At 35.0% G+C, this 23,778-nt stretch overlaps 3 protein-coding genes across 3 annotated transcripts; all 3 read right to left on the reverse strand.

Annotated features, from left to right (window-relative positions):
- Positions 1-1,341: 1,341 nt before the first annotated feature.
- LOC145128525 (glutathione S-transferase PARB-like) lies at positions 1,342-2,465 on the reverse strand. Its single transcript, XM_079063318.1, has 3 exons — positions 2,139-2,465; positions 1,996-2,044; positions 1,342-1,907 (listed from the first exon to the last, which is right to left on the reverse strand). Exons 1-3 carry the CDS (start codon positions 2,283-2,285, stop codon positions 1,447-1,449), a joined length of 657 nt encoding a protein of 218 aa, XP_078919444.1. The 5' UTR covers positions 2,286-2,465; the 3' UTR covers positions 1,342-1,446.
- Positions 2,466-6,843: 4,378 nt separating this feature from the next.
- LOC145130627 (uncharacterized) lies at positions 6,844-12,293 on the reverse strand. Its single transcript, XM_079065402.1, has 4 exons — positions 12,150-12,293; positions 7,474-7,551; positions 7,236-7,383; positions 6,844-7,157 (listed from the first exon to the last, which is right to left on the reverse strand). The coding sequence occupies exons 1-4, from the start codon at positions 12,291-12,293 to the stop codon at positions 6,844-6,846; spliced, it is 684 nt and encodes a 227-aa protein (XP_078921528.1).
- A 9,558-nt stretch (positions 12,294-21,851) lies between these two features.
- LOC145133659 (autophagy-related protein 18a-like) lies at positions 21,852-23,759 on the reverse strand. Its single transcript, XM_079068594.1, has 4 exons — positions 22,768-23,759; positions 22,474-22,636; positions 22,241-22,367; positions 21,852-22,152 (listed from the first exon to the last, which is right to left on the reverse strand). The coding sequence occupies exons 1-4, from the start codon at positions 23,731-23,733 to the stop codon at positions 22,062-22,064; spliced, it is 1,347 nt and encodes a 448-aa protein (XP_078924720.1). The 5' UTR covers positions 23,734-23,759; the 3' UTR covers positions 21,852-22,061.
- Positions 23,760-23,778: the final 19 nt, after the last annotated feature.

Consider the following 23,778-nt stretch of genomic DNA (forward strand, 5'->3'; position numbering starts at 1 on the left):
ACTGGGATACTCTAATAACTGTATTTTGAAAACAAACTATGTAATGACTTAATGGATTAAAATGTTTTTAAAAAAGTTTAAATTGGGTTAAATTTTTAGGTGTCACAGAAAAAAAAAATTCAACAATGCTCATGCACACCTTCGAAATATTATTAAGCGTGTTTATGGTGTTTTGAATACAAGATTCTTAATCTTCAAGCAAATGACTCCTTATCCTTTTCTGGTACAAATAGACATAGTCATTACTTGTTAGTTGTTTCACAACCCATAATTTCATAAGAAAATACAATATTGATAATGAATTATTTATAAACTTCGAAGAGAACACTATGAGTAGTAATAAAGTACAAGGGAATAAAGTGATGGCCAAAATGTACATGACATTGATGAGGAGGAAAATGTGAATGAGAAGACAATGAATAGATAACTTATTTGTTTTACTAGATTGCGAATGAATTATTTTCAGTTGTTTCAGATTAATATTTTTTTAGGATTTTATTTGAATTTTAGAATGTTGTCGTGGATTTTAAAAAAAAAATTATGTTGAATTTCGATTTTGCAAAGATTTATGTTTGATTTGGATGTTGTTTGATGTTTTATATATTTTTTTTATAATTATTCAGCAAGTTGATTCAAATATTTATAAAACAACAATATTTAAATCAACAGAAAATAACTCTCATGAATAACATTTTTATAAATTTAGATGTCTAACCAAATTATTTTCAATTAGATACAACTCCATGCTTGATCATCTCTCTCCTTCGATTTCTCTTTAAAAAAAACTACAAGATGGTCTTGGTAAGCATTTATAAACCAATTACGCTTGAATGTAAACTGTCATGTTTGTGCAGAAATGATTTTCACTAAAATTTATCATTTGGACATTGATAAAATATATTTACCAAAATAATATTAAAAGAATTAATACCAAAAATAAAACAATACATGTATTAAGTGCGTGTTTTTTGAAAAAGATAGAAAAAGTTATTTTATTATTTTTTTTTTGTCTAAAAGGTTTGTCTTCACCAAACACTTTTTTAGCAATAAGTTAATAATAAATTATTTTAAAAATTACTCCCCAACACCCACTAATACTAAGCAATATCAAAATATAACATATCAAGTTATCAATAATAAAATAACATATCCATGAGGCCATGTGTTTTCGAAAAGAAGAGTGTGAATGTTTTTTGGGTAAAGCTTCTCGAAAATTTGTCTCTCTCTTTTTATTTTTATTTCTTCACCTTACTACTTACTTTTTGTTTCTTTATTTATAGTTTTATGCCATAAGGTTTAGGGCCCTGAGCAAAGAATTATAAAATTTCGAACTCTTGGACATTCTCAAAATAATTTCCACAAAAGTAACGATCCTTTTAATACAAGAGTACACCAACAACAAGAACGAAAATACAACTCAAAAGTAACCTACCATGCTTTCAAAGCTCACGCGCCTAGTTGGTTCGCAGAGCGACAAAAGACCTTCAAACAAGAAGGTCTGGACAAGATATCCGTAATCCACGCGCTGACATGCGGCCGCGCGTCAAACACCTTCTTCGTCTGAGTCCCCATCAGGAACTTGATCACAGGAACGTGGTAGAGGTCCGCCATCGAGAAGCTATCTCCGCCCAAATACTTGTTCTCCGTCAGCCGTCCTTCGTAGACGTCAAGCAAGTTCCCCAGCGCCTCTTCCTTCACCTTCACTACGGCCTGGTTTTCTTTTTCTCCAAATAAGAGCCGCTTCATACACAGCTCCCATACTAACCTCGTAGTCGCCGGTTCAAATTTCTGAGACTCCACTTCCATCCACACTGATTGCTCCGCCGCCTTCTTCGGCTCCTTGCTTATCAGATCCGTCCCCTGTTTAACGTATGTGCGTTCTATGTATTGCATAATCGCCCTTGATTCTGCAACATATATACCAAATATCAAGCTTATTTAATAATTTTCAAACTAATAGGCAACAAACAGGTGAAGTATTTACTGATTGATTACCGATGAGTTTGAAATCACCGTCTTCAACCGCCGGAATTTGACCGAACGGCTGCACATATATGAATACATATCGAAACAGAAGAAATTTGAATAATTAATTAAACATATACATTGCCGAAACTAATGATATATGTCATACGTACATTGATTGAAAGTAGATGAGGCTTTTTGTGTTCACCGGATGCCAGATCGACGTGAATAAGCTCGAAATCAATATCCTTTTCGGCGAGGCAAACCAGAACGCGGAGAGTTGCTGTGGAAATCATGGAACCGTAGACCTTCATCACCATCGTAATGGAAGCTGGATCAACAAGTAACGTTGGAAATAAAGGCGGGTGATCAGGCTATGGATCTCCTCTCCTAGGTTCTTGTTTCCTCCGAGCTCCTCCATAATACCAAATCCTGTTATTTAAAAGGCACCATTAACATTTCTACTGACAAATGGTAGTGACATTTAAAAACAATGTCAGAGAAAACATTCAATTTACACTTCTTCCCAAATACACCATTTAAAACATGCCAAAAAAATAACCTACCTATAGTTCTACTTAATTTTTTTTTAACAATAAATCTAATTTAATATAAACTACTTTTAAATACATTTATATCTCGGCCGAAACTTGAATCCTCGACTTCAAGAGGAAAGATAACATTTGATATCATTGGCCTAAAAGTCATTTTAATGATGATATTAATTATCAACAATAATAGAGTACCCACAAAGGTGTTTTTAGTCTTTTCTTCATTTGCAATATGACACCTATTCTAAATTTGAAAGCCATATAATATATTTTTTTCAACTATAATAAGGCTTTCAAAGTTTTTTATGGTTGCCTCTTCTTTGGAATACAAAAGTTATCAACATTTGGATATTAACCGATATTGTTTTATGTTTTGTAGGACCATGAATGTAAGATTGAATTGGAATTAAAATATTCAACCAAAATAAGTTCATATTCAAATTTGCTCATAAGGTCATAACATCATAGGTGTATATCATTATAACTTGATGTTGATTAAGATGTTGATATGAAATTAAATTTAACTTTTTAAACATGAAACATAATTTTTGTTGATGCAAACGTCAAAATTAGGAAGAAAACATTTTAATTACGAAAAAAAAAAACAAGATCCCTGTGGTTTCTATAATTTGCAGTGTTGGTCCTAAACTATGACAACCGGAAAACTTGGAGTCGAACCAAGTCAAAGGATGTACCTTGTATAAGTGAAGCCACAAGTGTAACCTTGTTGCAATAGAACTTTGAAAGCTAAGAGGGTATGTTTATATATGTTAATATATATATATATATATATATATATATATATATATATATATATATATATTGAAAACCATGCTTATATAAGTTATATATGTATATATTGGAAACCATATTGAAATAAGTTAATATAAGTCAACACAAGTCAAAAAGTTAAGCCTAAAACCATAAATAATACCTTATATATGAGTTTACAGTTTTGGGAATCAAAGTTCAATGGGGTTTTCGGTTTCGGTAAGACCGAAATTTCATAGTGTTTACCCCTTGAACCGAAATCACCCTCAAGGATCCTCCTCATGACCGAAAACACCTTGTTTATGGCCCATTAAGGCCGAAATCTCTTCTTAGATGAAGCTAGGACCGAAAACTCCTTTGTGTTTGCTGCCAAGACCAAAAACTCTTTTGATTTTGGTTTACCTTTGGCCGAAATCACCATTAAAGTGGGTAAGTGGTGCCACTTGATTGGTAGTTTAGCTTCCCTAAGTGATAATTGCACATTTCAATGTAAACATCAACTCATAACCTTATCATTCTCTTCCTATTTAATCACGATTTGAGATCATTCTCACACCTCATTTGCAGTAAACAAAATCCCTCTCATTTCTCTCATAGAAACCAAACTTATTTTCTCTCAAAAATTCACCTTCAAACATTCCCAGTGATCAAGTTCTTCAAGTTAACTCTTATATAATTAATTGTAAGTTCTTTCCATTGTATCTAGTGTTTATTCAACACTTTAAGTCATTAGTTCATTCTAATTCACACATTATTATGTGTTTAAAACCGTTAGGATACAACGTCCTTCACGTATTCTAAACTCGAAGATTACCGTTGTTATCTCGTTATCTAACCGCAATCACACTCGATGTGAGTTCATACCCCTACACTTTTCAATGATTTTTCTATGTTTTAAGGGGGGGAATACAAGTAAAACACAAGGAAACTTGTGTAAAAATACAAACCTTTATTTATGTTTTCTTACCTTTTATATGCATTTTACGTGAAAATACCAAATATGCGAAACAACGTTACTACCAAACATATAAATTTTACATGCAAAGTTGTTAAAACACAAAGGCTTTCATTTCAACGAAACATACATTTTAAACTATAATAGGTATAGTTTGTGAAACATTACGCTATTTTACTTTTTCGGGATTTAGAAATAATTATATAAAAGTATAATTATTTTCATACTATACAAACACCATGAAAGGGTAATGCTTGCATCTACAACAAAAAGGGTTTTCATTTCATTTAACGTAAACTTGTTAATGAATAAATTTGTGAGACATTCGGCTTCACGGTACTTTTAAAGTACTGCATTAAATTTCTGTAATTGTAATCAGAATCTCTTGTAGGGAGAGTGTGATATTTGTGTATAGATCTATACGGGACTGACAATCTCGCACCTAAACTGTTAGCTACAGTTAGATCGGCAGGTCTGGAGTGACAAATGTCATAACATTCCCACGCCTGAAGAACGTCGTTACAGGCCAACTAGTCGCTAGCATGGTTATAATAACTCACATGTGGTATTAACAATACATTTAGTTTACGGGGCTAACAAACACTTAAATGTTTTATATACGTATAAAACTACACACACTATTTTAAGTATGGGAAATACTTATACATTTCGGTCTTGGAACATTTAAGACTAAAGCTCATTTTATAGAAAATATTGGATTTTCTGAAACAAACACTATCATTTTACGAACAACGACTTACAACTCGTTTTATGGAAAATATCGGATTTTCTGGAAACAAACACGTTTACTTTACACGGAAAGGCATACATTTTCTCATACAAAACGCTTATGAACTCACCAACTTAATTGTTGACACTTTTTCAAAACAACTTGTATTCTCAAGGAATCAGTAATACAGGTAATCACCAGCTTTTGAGGACAGGACGCTACGGCGCCGATTAAAAACTCATTTTGTCATCATATTGTAATTTATTTGGAAACATGTAACTCATGCAACAATCTAACCTTTTAAATTATATTTATGATGGTTGTGTTTGCTTTCTTTACTATTACTCAACTGTTATGATATTGTACATGACGTCATCCGCCCCCGAACGTTTCCGCCGTTCTGGTTTGGGGGTGTGCCAGATTGGTATCAGAGCATTGTTTATAGTAAACTAAGTATATCAAACCACGTAAGATATACAAACTATAATTACAATGGGACTAAAACTCTCTGACGTAACATTTTCGTACAAATATATTTTAAACTATTATGATATTTTTATAAAAGTATAAGTACAATCATACTCACTAGTTCGGTATCGTATCAGTAACAAAACAAAAAGTATTGAGATAAGTTGAACACTACGAGTAGGCCTCGGGGTATGTAATCAGATCAGGGATGAATATATCTTGATCAACTATATTTATCCGGGATGTGACCAACGTATGCCGAGGGATGGTCGTAGTGAACAACAAGTCTAAAACTTACCAACCCCTCATACCAAGAAACTCGAGAACCAAACATACAAGTTTAAAATACTATAGGAGTATTTTATGATACCAGAAGAACCGTAACAAAAACGTCTAAGCCCCGATATTTATAATCATTAGGAACCATCTCACAAAATTAAATCAAATTTTTCACATAAAAACTAAAGACCCTTACGGGTAGGTCTATAACTGCAAAGTGTATACGCTAAGGTTATTTATGATTAAGATTCTATAGACTTAGGATTTATGATTCCACTTTTAATCATGTTCCTTGTTTGGTTGTGGGTTTAGAGTGGAACTAATTATCCGATGGTCTATTCGATCTTGATTATATACAACATGTATACACTAGGTAATTATAGAAGGACCCAGTATGGGCCACAATCTTATTAAAATTATTTCTATTAAAATTTTAATTTTCTTTTCCCTCAAAAATATTACAGAATTATATACTTAAGTTTTCATATATTTCTCAAATCCCTATTCTCGCACAGACGCAATGGTAGGATTTCCCATACCAGGAGATCCCTATTTCCTTCACCAAGGGAATGTTGGTTGCATCGTAGAGGATCAACCGATTGATTCTCACCGAACCGGTAGCCATCTTAGTGTTATGTTCTCAAGCATCTTTTGTTTCTTTGTTTAGAGGGTGTTTGGGATTCCTTTTAGAATTTTGACTTTTAACTTTTTAAAAAATTAAAAAAAAAGTCAAAAGGTGTTTGGGTAATAGAAAAGTTCTTATGAAAATGACTTTTTGTATTGAAGAAAAAGAGGGGTTTCTAAAAGTCATGAAAATGTGACTTTTTGTGACTTTTAGTTATTTTACATTTAAAAGTTAAACCAAACACTTTTTGAAAACAACTTTTGGCTTTTTGCCCCTCAAAAGCTAGTCCAAACACATTTTAAGAAAGGGATAATGACTTGAGAGGGTAACGTATTTAGCTTTTAGTCACATTCGGTCACTAAATTAATTTTTCGTGCTTTATTAACCCTTGAACTTGTTGAAACGTATACATTATACCAGTATGACCGGTAATATTGGGTTTTGCCGGTTTCCAACATTGTTTCCGGCCAAACATGAGTTTTTCGGTCATCTTCTACGGTCAAACTCCAAATCCCTTCTGTATCACTATCTTCTCCACCCAAACGTGTAATTCCCTCGGAACTTCCATAGCAAACGCTTCACCTGCATCTCTATCTTCTCGTCCAAAATGGACCACCTGTCGAGGATCCAGACCGCAGGTATCACACTCGCTCTGGAGGTCATGGATTTTACCATTATCTTTGAATTGAGCTTTCGTAGCATACACTTTCTTCACAATGTGTTCTCTTTTCAAAGCACGGAACGAATTCGACAACCCATTTGTTTTCTTGAAGGTTTCATTTCTCATATCCCCAATTAACAAAACGATTTCACCTTTAAAAGCAAGAACAGAGTAAAAACCTTTAACGGGTTTCGGGTTGGATCCGAATTAGGCACTTGTAAGGTCCTAACAAACATCAATGGCGACGGAATCAACTTTAGGACGTCTGGAACCTTTTCTTTTTGAGAAAATCGAAGGCTTAACATCAAGTCTGGAGAGACATTTATTCGACAAATCTTTAATTTCAACACTAAAGCAATGACCCACAAGATTTTTGTTCTAAGTGATGATTATTAAACGAGATTTACCAAGAAATTTACACTGATAAGCACATGTGACCAATTTTTGAGAAGCTTTCGTTTAACTTACAGTCGTTATTGATGTCGTGCTTGTACATGACGTATCTGCAACTTGAACTCCCTTTTCAGCAGAACAATAGGTGAAATCCTTCATTTTTACAGAAATTCAAATTTCAAACAAAACCCATATGCAATTCAGGTTGGATCTAAGAGAAGAAAGAAATGAATGTGATATGTAGGTGAAGAGGGTTACCAAATGAGTTAGATGGAGAGGAAATCTAAGAAGGCCATTTAAATAATGAGTAAAATCAGAGAAGATTGTTTGAGATTTGGAGTTAAATGAAACAAGGGAATTAAAAAGGGAATAAAATAATGAAAGAATGACAGAGTGGTGGAATTGGCAGGAGTTTGACCGAAGAAGATGACCATAAAACTCATGTTTGGCCGGAAACAACGCCGAAAACCGGCAAAACCCACTATTACCGGTCATACTGGTATAATGTACAAGTTTCAACAAGTTCAAGGGTTAATAAAGCACGAAAAATAATTGAGTGGCCAAACGTGACCAAAAGCTAAAATACATTACCCTCTCAAGTCATTGTCCCATTAAGAAACTCATTTTGCAAAAAGTCCTTTTACAAAAAGGACTTTTGAGGTTAAAAAGTAATCCCACACACTCTCTTATTGTGAACCTAAAAGATGAAGACAAAGTGTAATTTGATGAACATCCTTCTTGGTCATGTGCAAATTGATGGTGAGCTTGTCTGTTAACTGTAGTATGTTATTCTATCATTGGCTTGAAACTTTTTGAAGAAAATTATGTCTCTACCTTCTTTTTTCATAAATCGTTTATATTGATCTATAGGTTAGTTTTTGTTTGTGTTTCATTTTCTTGTTGGAAATATCAATAAGAGATGTCCTATGGTTTTAAACATGGATGCATGATATGATTGATGATGATGTCCAAGGTTTGATATTGACCTTTACGAGGAGGGAGGATAAGGGTGGGGGTGGGGTGGGTATGTAACATCTTGTTTTGAATTGTTCTGTTTTTAGGATGGAGATCAAGGACTGGGTATTTTCAGGTTTCGGATCCTCGAGGGATTTGGTTTTGGACCCAGTTGGAGCTGTATAATGTATCTTGGTTGCTCGGGTATTCAGTTTGAGTTTTTGGGCCATAGTGGTATTTCGGTAATTTGTCAACTTGGGCTTTTTATGGAAAGTGGATTTTAGTTCGGTATATCTTATGGCGAGTCTGAATTGATAATAGGGTTGAGTGTCTCGATAACTTTTTATGGATATATGAATGGTTGGAATCGGGGTTGTATCGAGTGAGTTATGGCCTTCGGAAGAATTAGGGTTTTGGGGAAAAGCCTTAGTACGCGGGGCATACCAAGGTGGTACGCGGGGCGTACCGAGGAGAAGGAACTACGTGAGGCATAGTTGGAAGGAACGCGGGGAGTTTGTGCGAGGTTGGGTCGGGGTGCGCGGCCTCGTATGCGGGGCATACGAGAAGGTATGTTGGGCATACGAGGGTCAGATTGAAAACCCTAATCCAAGGGTTGTACCCTATATAAGCATAAGGTTAAGCCTCCTTCTTCATTATAAGTCAGCCCCCCCCCCTCCTCTAAAACCCTAGAAATCATCCTTAATCATTCATGGTGGCTGTAACGCCCCGATTCCCAGGTATAAATTTTATGGCATAAATTTTCATAAATTGTAAGTCTACTCGACGAGTTGGATGCCCTGACTCGTCGAGTAGGAGCGGGTTTGGCCACGTGTTTAAGTGACCTACTCGCCGAGTCCAGGATAGGACTCGACGAGTAGGATCTGGAGGATGAAGCCCTAATTTCCGGGGTTTTGCACCCTATTTAAAGAATCATAGCCTCATTTAGCCCCCTTACAGCCTCTTGAGAGTCCAGCAAACCCTAATCCATGTGTGTGCTCCATTTTTGTGTGTTTTAAGCTTTGGAAGGTGGGTCTTAGTGAGAAGAGCTTGGTGAGCAAGTGGCTAGAAGCAAGGAACGTGTGGGGATCTGATATCTACCTCAGTTAACATCTTTTGGAAGGTATCAAGTCGTTACCTTGACCTCATTTCCTTCTAGATCTCATTTGGTTAAAGATTAGGGCTTTTCTAGCATATTATGAAGTTATTCTTGGGTATGAGCTAAGATCTGAAGTTGTAACTTCAGATCCAAACTCTCTTTGGTCTCTAAGTCCATAAAGCTTTCAGCTTTAGCAAGTATGAACCTCTCCTTAAGTGTAAAACTCCATTTCAAGCTTGGTTTTGTCATTTTATGACTTTAGAGCCTTGCATGCACGTAAAGTTAGCAACTTTACGTGATAAACATGCCTTGGGAAGCTGGATCTGCAATATGGAACCTTATCATGGCTTAAAAAGCATTTGTTTGGATGAAGGACTGAAGGGACTTGGCGAGTTGCATAGTCAACTCGGCGAGTCCGATGAAGATTGTTGTGGGCTCGGCGAGTCAGTAGAGTGACTCGGCGAGTCAGCTAGGGTTTTCCCAACCTTTGGACACGAATGAACTTGGCGAGTTGCAAGGGAAACTCGACGAGTTGGCCAAGGAGTTTACGGCCGCAAACAATAGGAACTCGACGAGTCACTCAAGTGACTCGGCGAGTTGACGAGTTATGCAAGGAACTCGGCGAGTGGCTGGTTGTACTCGACGAATTGAGGCCAACACGGACTGTTGACCTTGACCGATTGACTTTGACTTTAACCAAGGGTTAACTATTTGACTTCTGGGGCATTTGGGAAATTGGAATTTACAAGTATGGTTCTATGGTGAATATAGGTAGTGGAATTTGTGGCGGTGATCCGAGAGTTTGAGCTTATCTTTCGAGTCGACAGTTGCGATGTGAGTTATCCTCATTATACTAAGGGGTCTAAGGCACCAAGGCCGGCCCATTGGATTCGATATCCCAATAGTTGATTACGTGTCGAATATGAGATGATTATGCATGCTAGTTGCTATGCCAGTTAGGTAGATCTGTAGGACTACCTGTGTTACTATTCGATTATCAGTATGTGTTATTAGTTGTATATGTGGACACGTGGTGTGGGTAGGGTTGAGGTTGCACTGTCTCGTGCAGTGACCAACAAACTCTGGAGTATGCCAGATATGAGTTGAGGGCCAAGAAGGCATACCAGACTTATATTGAGGACTCATTAGCATACCAGATACGAGCTGAGGACCAAGTGGTTGCCAGACTAGTACTGAGGGCAAGTCAGATATGTTCCAGTTGTAGGACTGCAGGGGGCAAGCCAGATGTGAGTTGTGGGCCGAAAGGCAAGCCAGATTCACACTGTGGGCTCAGGGGGTAATCCAGTCTGTAGAGCTGTGGACCCATTATCATGCTGTTATTTATATATGTCTTATGTGCAGTGTATCGGTATTTTGGGGGATCTCACTAAGCTTTCGGGCTTATAGTTTTCAGTTATTGTTTCAGGTACAGCAGAGGATCGCGGCAAGGCAAGGGCGTGATCGTACATCTCCTTACTTTTTATGACTTTGTTCTGGGATACTTTGATATGATACATTTGAAAACAAGTTTTGTAATGGTTAATGGTTTTGAAATGTTTTTTAAAAGTTTAAATTTGGCATGATTTTATGGGTGTTACAGTGGCATTTTGAGCTTATGGTGTCCATTTTTGGTGTGTTTGGTTCATTTTCAAGAAGGTGGGGTTTGATGTAAAGGTGGGGATCAAGAAGGAGCTTATGGATCTTGCTTATATGTCTCATTTCTAGCTTGTTGGATGTAAAAAGTTGTAAACTTGATCATTTCTATCTTAGATCTCTCATTTGTGAGTTTTAGTTCATTTTGGTCCCAAGGATGAGATCTAGTGGTCTTGATTCCCTTCCAGGAGCTTTGAGTTGCCCATCTTAGTGTTTATGAGGTTCGAGGTCCAAAGTCCAAACAAATGTCCAAAGTCCAAGAATATGATAACTCTAGTTGTATTTTTTTGGCTTCGGGAACATCCAAAGTCCAAACAAATGTCCATGTATGATCCAGTTGTGTAAACTTCAGTTTTTGTCACTAATTTGTAAATCCACATTAGATTGATTATGACTTAATGTGGATTTACAAATTACAACGTATTTTGGAGTTCAAATTGTTCACCTTAAGCCTAAGTTGGGTTTAATGTTATAACATATTAGAATCATTATACTTGAATGCTTGATCTATATGTGATTAATTTTTTCTAATGGGATTAAAAGTATATTTAGTTGTTAGTATACTTTCAAAGTCATTGGAAGTGGGATTAAGGGAGTTCGAGTGGATTTGGATGTGTTTAGACACCTCTTGACAAAACAAACTCAAAATTGTACAGTAGAACCTCTATAATTTAATACTCGATAAATTAATAACCTCGATAAAATTAATAATTTATCCGGTTCCAACTTGGGACCAGTACAAAATTGGACCCCAATCGATAAAATAATAAAATAATATTTTTTTTTGAAATCTCAATGTAAATATATTGGTCCCAGTGAAACTATAAATTAATAATTATTAAAATATTCCAAAATTCTAGAATTGTCTAGTAAAAATGAATCTATAGTCACTTGTTTTTTGTGAACTTCAAATCTATATTGAGTTCATTTTTAAATCTCTTAATTGCATTTAAGAGTTGAGACACTGTATTCTCGTATTGCAACAAAAAGTTGTGAAGAGTTGTTGCTGCTTGCAATGCTTCTTTCCGAGTGTCGGTTCCAAAGGTACTGAATCGTCATCAACTTCACCATCAACCGAATTTTGAACGGTATTTGCGATATTTTCTTCAATGCTTTGAACCTCGTAACATTCATTATTTTCACCTGGATAATCCAATAACTCATTCACATCCATTTTGTGACGATAATGCATTCGCGTAATCAAGTTCTCAAGCTCACTAATGTCTTCTCCAGAATTTACATCATCATTTGAGTTGGTTGGATTAGCCGAACAAATTTTACAGTGTCGAAAGCAATTTGCTATGGACTCTTGTTTCACATTTCTCAAAGTCGAGACGGCTCAGTTGATGACATCTAAAATATTAATCTTTTCTCGGAAAGAAATGTCTAACTCATAACCTTCCAAAATCTTACGATAAAACCTTTTACGGTAGTACATTTTAAAGGCTCTAATTATCCCACCATCACATGGTTGAATTTTTGAAGTCATGTTTGGCGGTAGAAAAAACAACTCGATGTTTTGCGACCCACTCTTTAAATTAATAATTTATTAATTTATCGATATAACAATATCTTTCTAAATTAATAAAATATCTCAGTCCCAACATTATTAATTTATAGAGGTTTTACTGTATAGAATTATACTCTAATAAAAATCCTCGTAGAGTTGTGCAACATAGTTATGTAGAGTTCAATAATCATCATGGACTATTTTGATAGATTTATGGATGTTTCCTTTCTTATTTTTTATGTTTTTGTCTTCAAACCAATTCCATTAACTCTACACTAATTATCATTAGGTATTTGATTACTATAAAATCACTAATTTACCATAGGGTTAAAACTTTAACTATATGTAACAACCAACCAATTATTTAACCCTAAGGTGAGCTACTCCCAAGAATAGATTCCCCTAAACCTAGTTTGTGAAGTGTAACTTTATTGAATTCATTTTTATGCAGTGTTATTATATCATATTATGTTTATGATCTGTCGATACATAAGAATACATTTCTAAAACAGTTCTAAAGAGTTTTCAAACGGTAAGAGTTGTAGAGTGTTTTAAAGAGTATTAAAGAGTAAAGATGTATGTAATTATGTTGACGACTTTTTGAAGAGTAAGAGTTTGTTTGTTTTAAACAGTTTTAACAGGCCCGGCCCAATAAGGTGGGCAAGCTGGGCGACCGCCCCGGGCCTCACGACGATTGGGGGCCCCAAAATTAATTCTGCCGGGTATTTTAATATATGATTGTTGTATTTTGAATAGATAAACAAACTTCCATTTAGATGAGAAGGAAACACGCTTAGCAAATATGTAAACAAATGGCTACAGTTCGATTCTTCTTATGCATAACTTTTTAAAATACCTTAAAATTTTAGTTTAGTAGTAATTAATGGCAAGGGATATCTCCAGAAAAGTTCCAATATTTTGGACAAATTTTTAATAAAGTCCTAAATTTTATTTTTTGAATAAAAAAGTCCTGACTTTTTCACATTTTGAATAGAAAAACCCAAAAAACCGGCTAATTTATTCACTTTAGCCCTTTTTGACCTGTTCAGTAGATCATGAGACCAAATTGTTAATTTTTCGAAAATAATGGGACATTTTTTGCAAATTTCGTCAAAAATTTTATATAACGTATAAACATATTTTTTACATATCTATATCTATTTTTACGTATTTGTGCATTTTTTATGTTTTTATATGTATATATTTACGTATTTTTTATGTATTTTAAATGTATAAACATATTTTTTTTACTTATTTATATGTATTTTTAACCATTTTACATACTCTGTATGTATTTTTATGTGTTATTTTTTATGTATTATGTATTTGTATGTATTTCTATGTATTTTTACATATTTATGTATTTTTTAAAGCTTTTTATATAGATGTTTATATATTTTAAATGTATATACGTATTTTTTACGCATTTATATCTATTTTTAAGTATTTTACATATTTTTATATAGATGTTTATATATGTTTTTGTATCTTTATGTATTTTAAATGTATATACGTATTGTTTTACGTATTTATATGTATTTTTTTAAGTATTTTACATATTTTTTGTGTGCTTTTATGTGTTTTTATGTGTTTTTTATGTATTATGTATTTATATGTATTTTTGCGTTTTTATGTATTTTTTTAGTTTTCTTATATAGATGTTTATGTATTTTTATGTATATTAAATGTTTAATTATATTATTTTTACGTGTTTATATATCTTTTACGTAAAAATAATACAATTAAACATTTAATATACATAAACATCTATATAAGAAAACTAAAAAAATATATAAATACGCAAAAATATATATAAATACATAATACATAAAAAAACACATAAAAGCACACAAAAAAATATGTAAAATACTTAAAAAGTACATATAAATACGTAAAAAAATACGTTTATACATTTAAAATACATAAATATACAAAAACATCTATATAAAAAACTTTAAAAAAAATACATAACTACGTAATACATAAAAAATATGTAAAATACTTAAAAATAGATATAAATACGTAAAAAATACGTTTATACACTTAAAATACATAAACATCTATATAAAAAGTTTAAAAAAATACATGAATACGTAAAAATATATAAAATTACATATAAATACATAATACATAAAAAATAACACATAAAAATACATAAAAAATATGTAAAATGGTTAAAAATACATATAAATAAGTAAAAATATATGTTTATACATTTAAAATACATAAAAATACGTAAATATATACATATAAAAACATAAAAAATATAAAAATACGTAAAAATAGATATAGATATGTAAAAAATATGTTTATACATTGCATAAAAATTTTGACGAAATCTGCAAAAAAATCTCATTATTTTCGAAAAATTAACAATTTGGTCTCATGACCTGCTGAACAGGTCAAAAATGGCTAAAGTGAATAAATTAGTCGGTTTCTTGGGCTTTTCTATTCAAAATGTGAAAAAGTCAGGACTTTTTTATTCAAAAAATAAAATTTAGGACTTTATTAAAAATTTGCCCAAAATATTGGGACTTTTCCGGAGATATCCCTTAATGGCAATGTAGTGTATTTGACAAACTAATAAAGTTCATAAACATTGTAGTCCATTGAATTCACAAATGTGAGACTCTTTTTTTTTCTTTTATTTAATTATTATTTTTATATGCAAATCATTTATATTTGTTTTATGTTTTTACCGTTAAAAAATAAACCGTACTTTTTTTAAGAGTCTCTCATTTATCGTCTTCATCTTCTTTTATTTTAAACAACCTAATCAATGATTTCATATATGTTAAATTTGGTACACTAATCAATAAAAATATAGGTAATCGAAAAACATATTGAAAGATTTTTAATAGTTAAGAAGTTAATAGGAGATTTATTTCAAAGAGAATTTCACAATATGTTGTTTAACCGTAGACGTGGAACAACAAAAACTACAAAAAGTAATTTTTTGCATAATGTCATACATAAGTTCTTGTAAAAAAGTTAATTTAAACACGAAGAACACGAGAAAAATAACCATAAAACAACATACAATGTTACTAAATATACATGACTTTTGAACATGAACACGAATACGACGTTACGTGCTATTATCGTGTCGAATTTCTAACACCAACACGACATGACACGACAACATATATGCTTGGACCGGTGACCTAAGGGGCCCTTTTCGTTTTTTTTTGCCCCGGACCCCATATATGCTTGGACCGGCCCTGAGTTTTAACATAACTATTGCATTCATATAGGATGAGCTATGTCTTGAGTGAAGCCTCAATCACCAAAGAGGCAGTGCCTCCATTCCTTTAGGTCATAAGTTCGAACCAAGCACCAATATTTATTTATTTATTTAATAAATTTGTAAGATTATTGATATAATGTTACAAAAAAGGTTCAATGATAAAATATGTAGAAAGAATGTCACAATTCCACGTCAGCAATTATAGTCAAGTGGTGATCGTTTATTTACCAAGTAAATATTTACAAAAAGGTTTAATGGTATTTTTTTTTTTATAAAATTAGATATAGATTGTTTGTAGCGTAAGTGGTAATCGAGTGTGTATCAACTACCAAGTAAATGGGCACAAAAAAAAATCAGGGGTATATTTTGTACAAAGGTAAAGATTGTTGGTAGTTGGTAATATGTATACACTCACCTAATATTGTTGTTAATACGTGTACACATCTAAGATTGTTACGTGCACAAAAAAAAGAAACTAACGATATTTATTGAACACAAAACAAAGATCGTTATACTTGGAAGTCATTTTTTTTAATTTATCAACAAGATCATATAATTTATTTTAAAGTTATTACATCTTTGGAGAAATGCAGTTAACATGTTATATAATGGAAGGTGTAATTGAAATTTTGAAAAGAAAAAGAATGTAATAAGAAACATACAAATAAATAAAATGATATTTAAGAAATTGCAGGTTCCAAACAACATTTTTCTTTATCAAAATCTGCTTTAAAATTATGAGTTTCTAACCATCTTTGCAATTTCAAAAAATTTCATGAATTTTAAACACGGTTGATGAGTTTTGAACTTGTTCTTCGTGTGTCTACTTTGAGTTTCCAATTGGGTCGACAAGTTTTGAATGAGTTTGGAACTTATTGTTTGTGTTGGATATTCCTTGAAATGACATAAAATCGATTTTTTCATTAATGCGACAAATAAAAAACCAAAACAAGAGCATAAGACTAGTTTATAGAAATAAAGGGGGAGAATGACGATAAATGTAAAGGAGTAATTGTTTCCTTGAATTATCAATATAGGTAGTGTATGTTTAAACTTTAAATAGATACACGATTACAACACATGAGCCTAAGGGCTGATAACAATACAAGAGATATACATGGGCTTTACAATATATATAAATATATACATGACCAATACGCCCTTGCAGTTTAAGCGGGAGGATAGCATGCGCTTAAACTAGAACAGAAGTCACAAAATAAAGTAGTCGTGAGGCCGTTCGTGAAAAAATATGTGTATTGGTAACGAGAAGGGACATGGAGAACTAGATCTCAGCACATCGACTTTGTCCCAAACAAAATAAATATCAAGCTCTACATATTTCATCCGTTGATGAAGAATTGGGTTTGCGGTCACTTAAATGACATTTGATACCGTCACAATAGATGATGGTGGCTATGCGAATAGGCTATCAACCTCATGAAGAAAGTTGTGTAACAGTTTCAGCAACTACATTGGTGACACTATGATATTTTACATCCGCACCCGAACGTGAGACCGTGTGTTGCCGCTTAGAGGACTATGAGACAAGGTTCTCATTGAGAAACACACAATAACCAGGTGTTGATCTAGGAGTGACTGGGCATCCTTAGTCTACGTCAAAGTAAGCGATGAGGGTCGTGGACGAGGTGACATATAACTGTAGGATGTGATCGAGAGAACACTTTATATAATGCAAGATGCATTTGAGAGCATTGAGGTTCATGCATGTATATGAAAACCTGTTAAGACCGGGCGGCCAAATGTCAAGTATTTAATGCCTCCACAAGTCTACGGTACAAGGATGGGTGCGAGAAAGAAAGAGTCAGTGGTTCCAAGTTTTGATGATGGATCAATTAGAGTCTTGCATGGATTCAATTTTGCATCCTTTCTTGCGAGAGAATTCCTCAACGTATTTTCGTTGAGAGGGGAACATACCTTTTGAAGACTGTGTGAACGAGATGCCAAGAAAATAGTTTAGAGCTCCCAAATGGCTCATTAAAAACTCTTGACCAAGCGATGAGATGATCTTCCATAGGTAGTCGTGGAGGTCGTGAGTATAATGTCGTCCACATATAAGAGTAAGAATGCAAGATCATGTCTATCGTGGTAAATGAACAAAGATGAATCGGTTATGATGTGCTCAAAACCAAGACAAAGAGCATAACCCGCAAAACACTAAAACCACTCCCAAGGTTTTTAGGATGGTACAAATTGTTGTAGATTTACATATGAGCTAAACATCTCGTCGCAATAATGTCTGGTTGTTGACTTTTGTCGTTTGCCATAAATCGAGGTGTATACCTGCTAAAGGAGCTATCAACATTATATTTGTGTTTGAAAAGCCACAAAAAAAACAAACAATATTAACATCAAGGGGTTGAGGTACGAGCGACGAACTGTTTTTAATAAGAGCACTACATTCATTGGACATAGCTTTTTTTCTAATTTGGATTGTTAAACGGGATGTATATGAGATTTGGGATGTGGAGGAATGAAAGAGGTATGAGGATTTAACTAAGTGATGGGTTTGGTGATCCCGAACTTTGCTCGAGTTGTTATCGGGTGACAAGGTGGGGCTGCCAAGGGCAACATGGGATACATGTGTTGAAGATGGGTCAATAGAGGTTGTCAGAGCAGCATCAAAGGCTTTCAGATAGATAACAGGTAGCGGAAGGGGTTGTTGAGAAATGGAAGGGGTTAATGCGGGTGTTGGGGATGAAATTGAGGGTAGATGAGGTGTAGGAGGAAGAACGAAAGTGTGATGGGGGTGGGTAGTGTGAGGACACATGTTATGGGGTTTAGGTAAATGTTATCTCCAAGGAAGTTGTATGACTGGGCTTGGTTGGATACATTGATGCTAAAGGAAAGAAATTCTCGTCAAAAGTTACTTGACGAGAAAGAATGATTTTATTGGTGTGAAGATCGAGGAAACAAAAGTCAAGATGATTGATGGGGTAGTGAAGGAAAATGCAAGGAGTGGATCGTAGGGAGAGTTTATATGGTGGGTGAAGGTATGTGTAGCAAAGGTAACCAAACACACAAGGTGTGTGTAGTCGGGAGGTTTTTGGTATAGTCTTTTGTGACATCTCCAATTTCACGACCATAAAATACCGATTTATTAATGCTTATTTATTTAAAATCAGAGTATCATTTTTGAAAAATAATATTGCGGAATTTGTTCCAAAAAACATGATAATGATATTACCAAAGCATTTCCAAGAAATGAATCTTTTGATCGAGTTGCATTGCAAGGGCGTGCTTATTGTCGCAAAATAAACGTTCAAGGCTCTTCCAGATACGATGAGCTGGCACGCCTTTCTAGAGTATCATTTATAGCATATTGTTGTTAAAAGTGATACCGAAACTCATGCAACATGTTTTATCCAGATACGATGAGTCGTCACGCATTTCTAGAGTATCAAGCTTTATCTATTTGGAAGTTGGGTTCTCAGGCGACACCTTGTCGAGGTGATATCGAAACTCATGCAACATGCTTCAAAAAGCTTTCTCCGGACATCATAGCGGCACCTAGCGGGAAATGCGGACGTTACATGTTTGATGCTAAATTTAGTAAACAATAGACTTGGATGAAAGAAGATTGAGTAGGTGAGTTGTCGTGTAGAGGGCTTCTACCCAATAGGTTGGGGGAAGATGAGATTTAGAATAAGAGGGTACAAATGAAGTTTTTGTGGAACATAGCCTTTGTTATGAACGACCAGTTTGTTGTGATGTTTTTTAACACGAGAAATGAATTTGGATACCGTTGGTGTCAAAAGTTTGACGAATGGTGGAATTGGCGTATTCTCCACCATGATCATATTAAAGAGCGTGAATATATTCGTTGAAATGGGTGCGAACATAAGACTAGAAATGAGCAATTTAGATACGATGCCACTTTTCGTTTTAAAGGATATACACAAAGGTAGAGTGAATAATGGACTAGAAAGATGATATAGTATTTTAGATCACTCAAACTAGAAACGAGGTATATCAATGTAATTAAACAAATGGTGCATTGACAATTTTATTAGATAGTGAAAAAGGAAGATACATATGTTTATCAAGTCGGCATGCTTTACAAAGAAAATTTGATACTTGTTTATTACATGGAATAATTTTATTGGAAAAAACAAAAAACTTCGTCGGGATGGCCGAGTAATTGATGCCACTTCATGGGGCTTGAACAAAGCATTACTTGAGGAAGAGACTTCAAAAGATTATCAAGGTAAAGGTCTTTCGTGTTGTCACATAGAAGAAGAAACCACAATTTGAAGCATTATTTGAGGAAGAGACTTCAAAAGACTATCAAGGTAAAGGTCTTTCGTGCTGTCACATAGAAGAAGAAACCACAATAGTCAAATTGGATGGTGCGATTCTTATCATGAGTATATTGTTGGACCGAAACAAAGATTCTAATAATAATAGAAGTTATAGTTCATGAACCATCTAGAGTTATTCGGGTCTTAAAGACTTTTTTTTTTGGAACGTTAGTGGAGAGCTATGGTTTGGTCAAGAGTCGAGTTAGTGTTGTATGAGGTTAACCATGAAGAAAAAGAAGGTTGTTGGGCCTTGCAATTGTTGAGTCTTCCAAGAGGGACAGATAGGTTGTTACGCGAAGAGCCCATGTTGTTGGAGGTTAAGGCGAACAAGAAGCCTACGGCTGCTAACGTGTGGACTAGGCCGAGGAGCCCATCTGCTAAATCCATTGGGTTGGTGGGTACAATGGTGACAACGCAGGAGACCACAAAGCCCATGATGGTGGCGGGCCGGTAGTGGAGTCCGAGGAAGGTTGTCGTCGGTCTTAAGGGCGTCGATCATTAGGTTGGCGACTGTTGCAATGGTCACAATCATTCCCCTGCTTGGCCAATTGTCTCCACGGTACGATTGTTGTTCACAAGATGGAGTCACATTTTTTGTACGAAGAACCATCGACGACGATGAATGGTCAAGGTGAAATTGTTAAGGGGCCGAGCAAGCAAGTCAAGTTTCTTCTAGGAGCAAGATGGAGCCGACTTGAAGAAAGAATGACAAAGGGGATTGATGATGTATGATGCTAGCCACTTGATTGCATTTTTCAACAATACCATTAATCATGTACATCAGTAAGGTTTTCTCCGGTAACGGTTCATCAATGTTTATTTGAAGGTCGGAGAGAACCTTGAGTTTTTAAAGTAGTCCGTGATAGACATGTCACTAATTTCCAAGAAACGAATCTTGTGATCAAGTTGCATTGCACGGGCATCCTTATTGTCGCAAAATAAACTTTCAAGGCTCTTCCAGATGTGATGAGTTGTCAAGCCTTTCTAGAGTATCATTTATAGCAGGTTGTTAAAAGTGATACCGAAACTCATGCAACATGCTTTATCCGGATACGATAAGCCGTCACGCCTTTCTAGAGTATCAAGCTTTATCTATTCGGAAGTTGGGTTCTCGGGCGGCACCTTGTCGAGTTGATACCGAAACTCATGCAACATGCTTCAAAAAGCTTTCTCCAGACATCATAGTTGAGCTCATTTAGGTCGATATTAATGGGGATGTAGCGTCAAATTTTGGTAATGTCAAAAGGCTTGTCAGTGGCCTCCTTATTGGGCATTTCAGTAGTTATGGTGGAAGTAGATAGGAGAAAGCTGGCTAGGGTTTAGGCCGAGAAAAGGTGGCCGGCCGGTGGGCGAACATATAAGAAAGGGAAGGTTGAGAGATCGAGGGATTAGCTACTGCCTACTGATACCATATAAGTGTATTCGTTTCCTTGAATTGTCAATAGCTTGTGTATGTTTAAATGCATACACGATTACAACACATGGGCCAAAAGGCCGATAACAATACAAGAGATATACATGGGCTTTAATACATAGAAATAGTTTTGAATTAGGTGGTGATTTTGGTATTTTGCTATAAATGTGATCAAATTGTTACGGTGATTACAAAAAAAAATGTCATTTTGGTAAATATCCCTAAAATAAACGAGTTATATTAAAAAATACACAAATCAATTTGACTTAATTGTGTGGGATCCACAGTTTCAGTTTCTGAATTCTTTTCGAACATCTTCAAAAGTTATCATTTAGCAAGTTGACAATTTTTACATTACATATACATTGGCATTTACAAAATTATATATATACCCATTCCTTCACAAGCATCAGCAAAAGTGTAACAGAGCAACAAACATACCATGAAAAGACATATGTTGTTAAGCAAAATTAGAAAGAGTCATCAGGCTTCACAAAGTTGTGATATTCCAGTTGAGTCATCTCCCCTCCAGCTTTTGGGTCAAATTGGCATCTATAGAAACTGCACGATTACAACAATTTTAATTCATCAAAAACAAAGTAATCATCATTCCAAAATGAAATATAAATCTGTCAAGAAACTTTAATACCTTCCATCTAAGCCAAGAATCACCACTGTGTTCTTTTGATGACCAAATGCAACAATATACTGAGAGCCTTCAACCAATCGGAACTGAGCCAACGACCACACAGAGCTAAAATACTTGGGGATAACTCCTGCAACATAATTTAATGTCATATTCATGAAACTATAGCGTGTCTTTTTGTCAAAGATTCAAGAACAATGGTTGATTTTTAATGAAAAACCAATGCAACTGTGTACCTTTAATGAGAGCACGAGATGAACTGGTAATGAGGTCTGGATTATCGACAGATGTGATGCTGAAAACATGAATAGTACCCTTATCACTTGAGACTGCTAGCCACTCAGCCGTAGGAGAAAATGCAAGGCTATGTATTTCAGCTCTATCTGCACCCCTCCTTACCTAATTGTTATTAGTAGTATCCCGACCCACCATTAATGAGCATGGTTAAAATCATCAAAGTTGTAATAATTACAAAGACATGTGTAAAATTATCCAGAATCATAAATGAAGTTAACCAAATTAACGCCTACCTCGTGCAACAATGACCCGTCGTGGGTATTGAAGATACGAACCAGAGTTCCCTTGTTGCTGGCTGTGGCAAGCATATTTCCGTTCTGTGATAGAGCGAAGCACGCAATTCTTGAATCATGAGCTAAGATAAACTTTGTTCGCTTCGAAGCGTAATGCTCAACCCTAACTTGACCCTTCCGCAATCCGAGACAAACAAGCACAAAATTACCAGAAGCTTGTGAAACATCGCAAAGGCCCTTGGGATTCGCAAATGTCTCAATCTGTTGCAATAACTTCAAATCCGTGAAATTGTATACGAATATCTTCTGCTCCAAAATCACAATTATCCGATCTCGCCTTAACCGAACTCCACGAACCTCCGATCGAAAAGATAGCTCACCAATGCATCGGCCCTGATGATCATCCCAGATCATAACCTTATTTAGAGGATACTGAGGCTGAGAACCGCCTCCGACTAACGCAAGTATATTGCATCGAAACAGCATCTCCACGATCCCAATACCGCCTCCATTTTCAAAATCCCGACGGAAGATCTCGCGAAAAGGATCGCAATTATATATCCGAAATCCTTGATTAATACCGCACGCAAAACATCCATTATCTTGGTTGAATGAAACGTGAAATAGCGATAGATGTGAAGGAGAAGAATCACGGCTGTGAAAATTGGGGATTTTATGGTTAGAGCTTGGAATTAAGGTCTGTCCATGAACCGGAACCGTAGCCGGAGCAGAATTAGGTTGAGTTGCAGCGTGAATATCTTCTTTTCCATCCTGAATATATGGAATTCGTTGTTGGTTAGAACTCGTTCTGATCGGTGGGAGCCCCGACGAGATACCGCTGTGAAGGTCGCCGGCAAGTGAATTGGTATGTTCTTTGCCTTCTTCTGAACGTGTATTGGCGCTTGTACTAGGGTTAGGGTTAGGGTTTGGCCATTCCGAAGAAGAGAAGGCCGAGACAGTTGCCATTGTAGATGATCCTGAATATTGTTGGATCGTCAGAATTCATCAGAA

The sequence above is a fragment of the Lactuca virosa genome, chromosome 8, assembly GCF_052849685.1.
Source record: "Lactuca virosa cultivar CGN04683 chromosome 8, Lactuca_virosa_CGN04683_v6, whole genome shotgun sequence".
In the NCBI taxonomy this organism is placed as follows: Eukaryota; Viridiplantae; Streptophyta; class Magnoliopsida; order Asterales; family Asteraceae; genus Lactuca; species Lactuca virosa.

What these genes read in the sequence shown, in the direction of transcription:
- LOC145128525 (XM_079063318.1), bottom strand. Translation starts at nt 2,285, where the DNA reads ATGGTGATGAAGGTCTACGGTTCCATGATTTCCACAGCAACTCTCCGC. An exon ending in CTCATCTACTTTCAATCAAT is followed by an intron (nt 2,045 to 2,138) that starts GTACGTATGACA and finishes ATATATGTGCAG; the next exon opens with CCGTTCGGTCAAATTCCGGC. An exon ending in CGGTGATTTCAAACTCATCG is followed by an intron (nt 1,908 to 1,995) that starts GTAATCAATCAG and finishes TATATGTTGCAG; the next exon opens with AATCAAGGGCGATTATGCAA.
- LOC145130627 (XM_079065402.1), bottom strand. Translation starts at nt 12,293, where the DNA reads ATGCATTATCGTCACAAAATGGATGTGAATGAGTTATTGGATTATCCA. An exon ending in GCACGACATCAATAACGACT is followed by an intron (nt 7,384 to 7,473) that starts GTAAGTTAAACG and finishes ATCATCACTTAG; the next exon opens with AACAAAAATCTTGTGGGTCA. An exon ending in TTCCGTCGCCATTGATGTTT is followed by an intron (nt 7,158 to 7,235) that starts GTTAGGACCTTA and finishes TTGCTTTTAAAG; the next exon opens with GTGAAATCGTTTTGTTAATT.
- LOC145133659 (XM_079068594.1), bottom strand. Translation starts at nt 23,733, where the DNA reads ATGGCAACTGTCTCGGCCTTCTCTTCTTCGGAATGGCCAAACCCTAAC. An exon ending in ATCTCGTGCTCTCATTAAAG is followed by an intron (nt 22,368 to 22,473) that starts GTACACAGTTGC and finishes ATTATGTTGCAG; the next exon opens with GAGTTATCCCCAAGTATTTT. An exon ending in ATTCTTGGCTTAGATGGAAG is followed by an intron (nt 22,153 to 22,240) that starts GTATTAAAGTTT and finishes GTAATCGTGCAG; the next exon opens with TTTCTATAGATGCCAATTTG.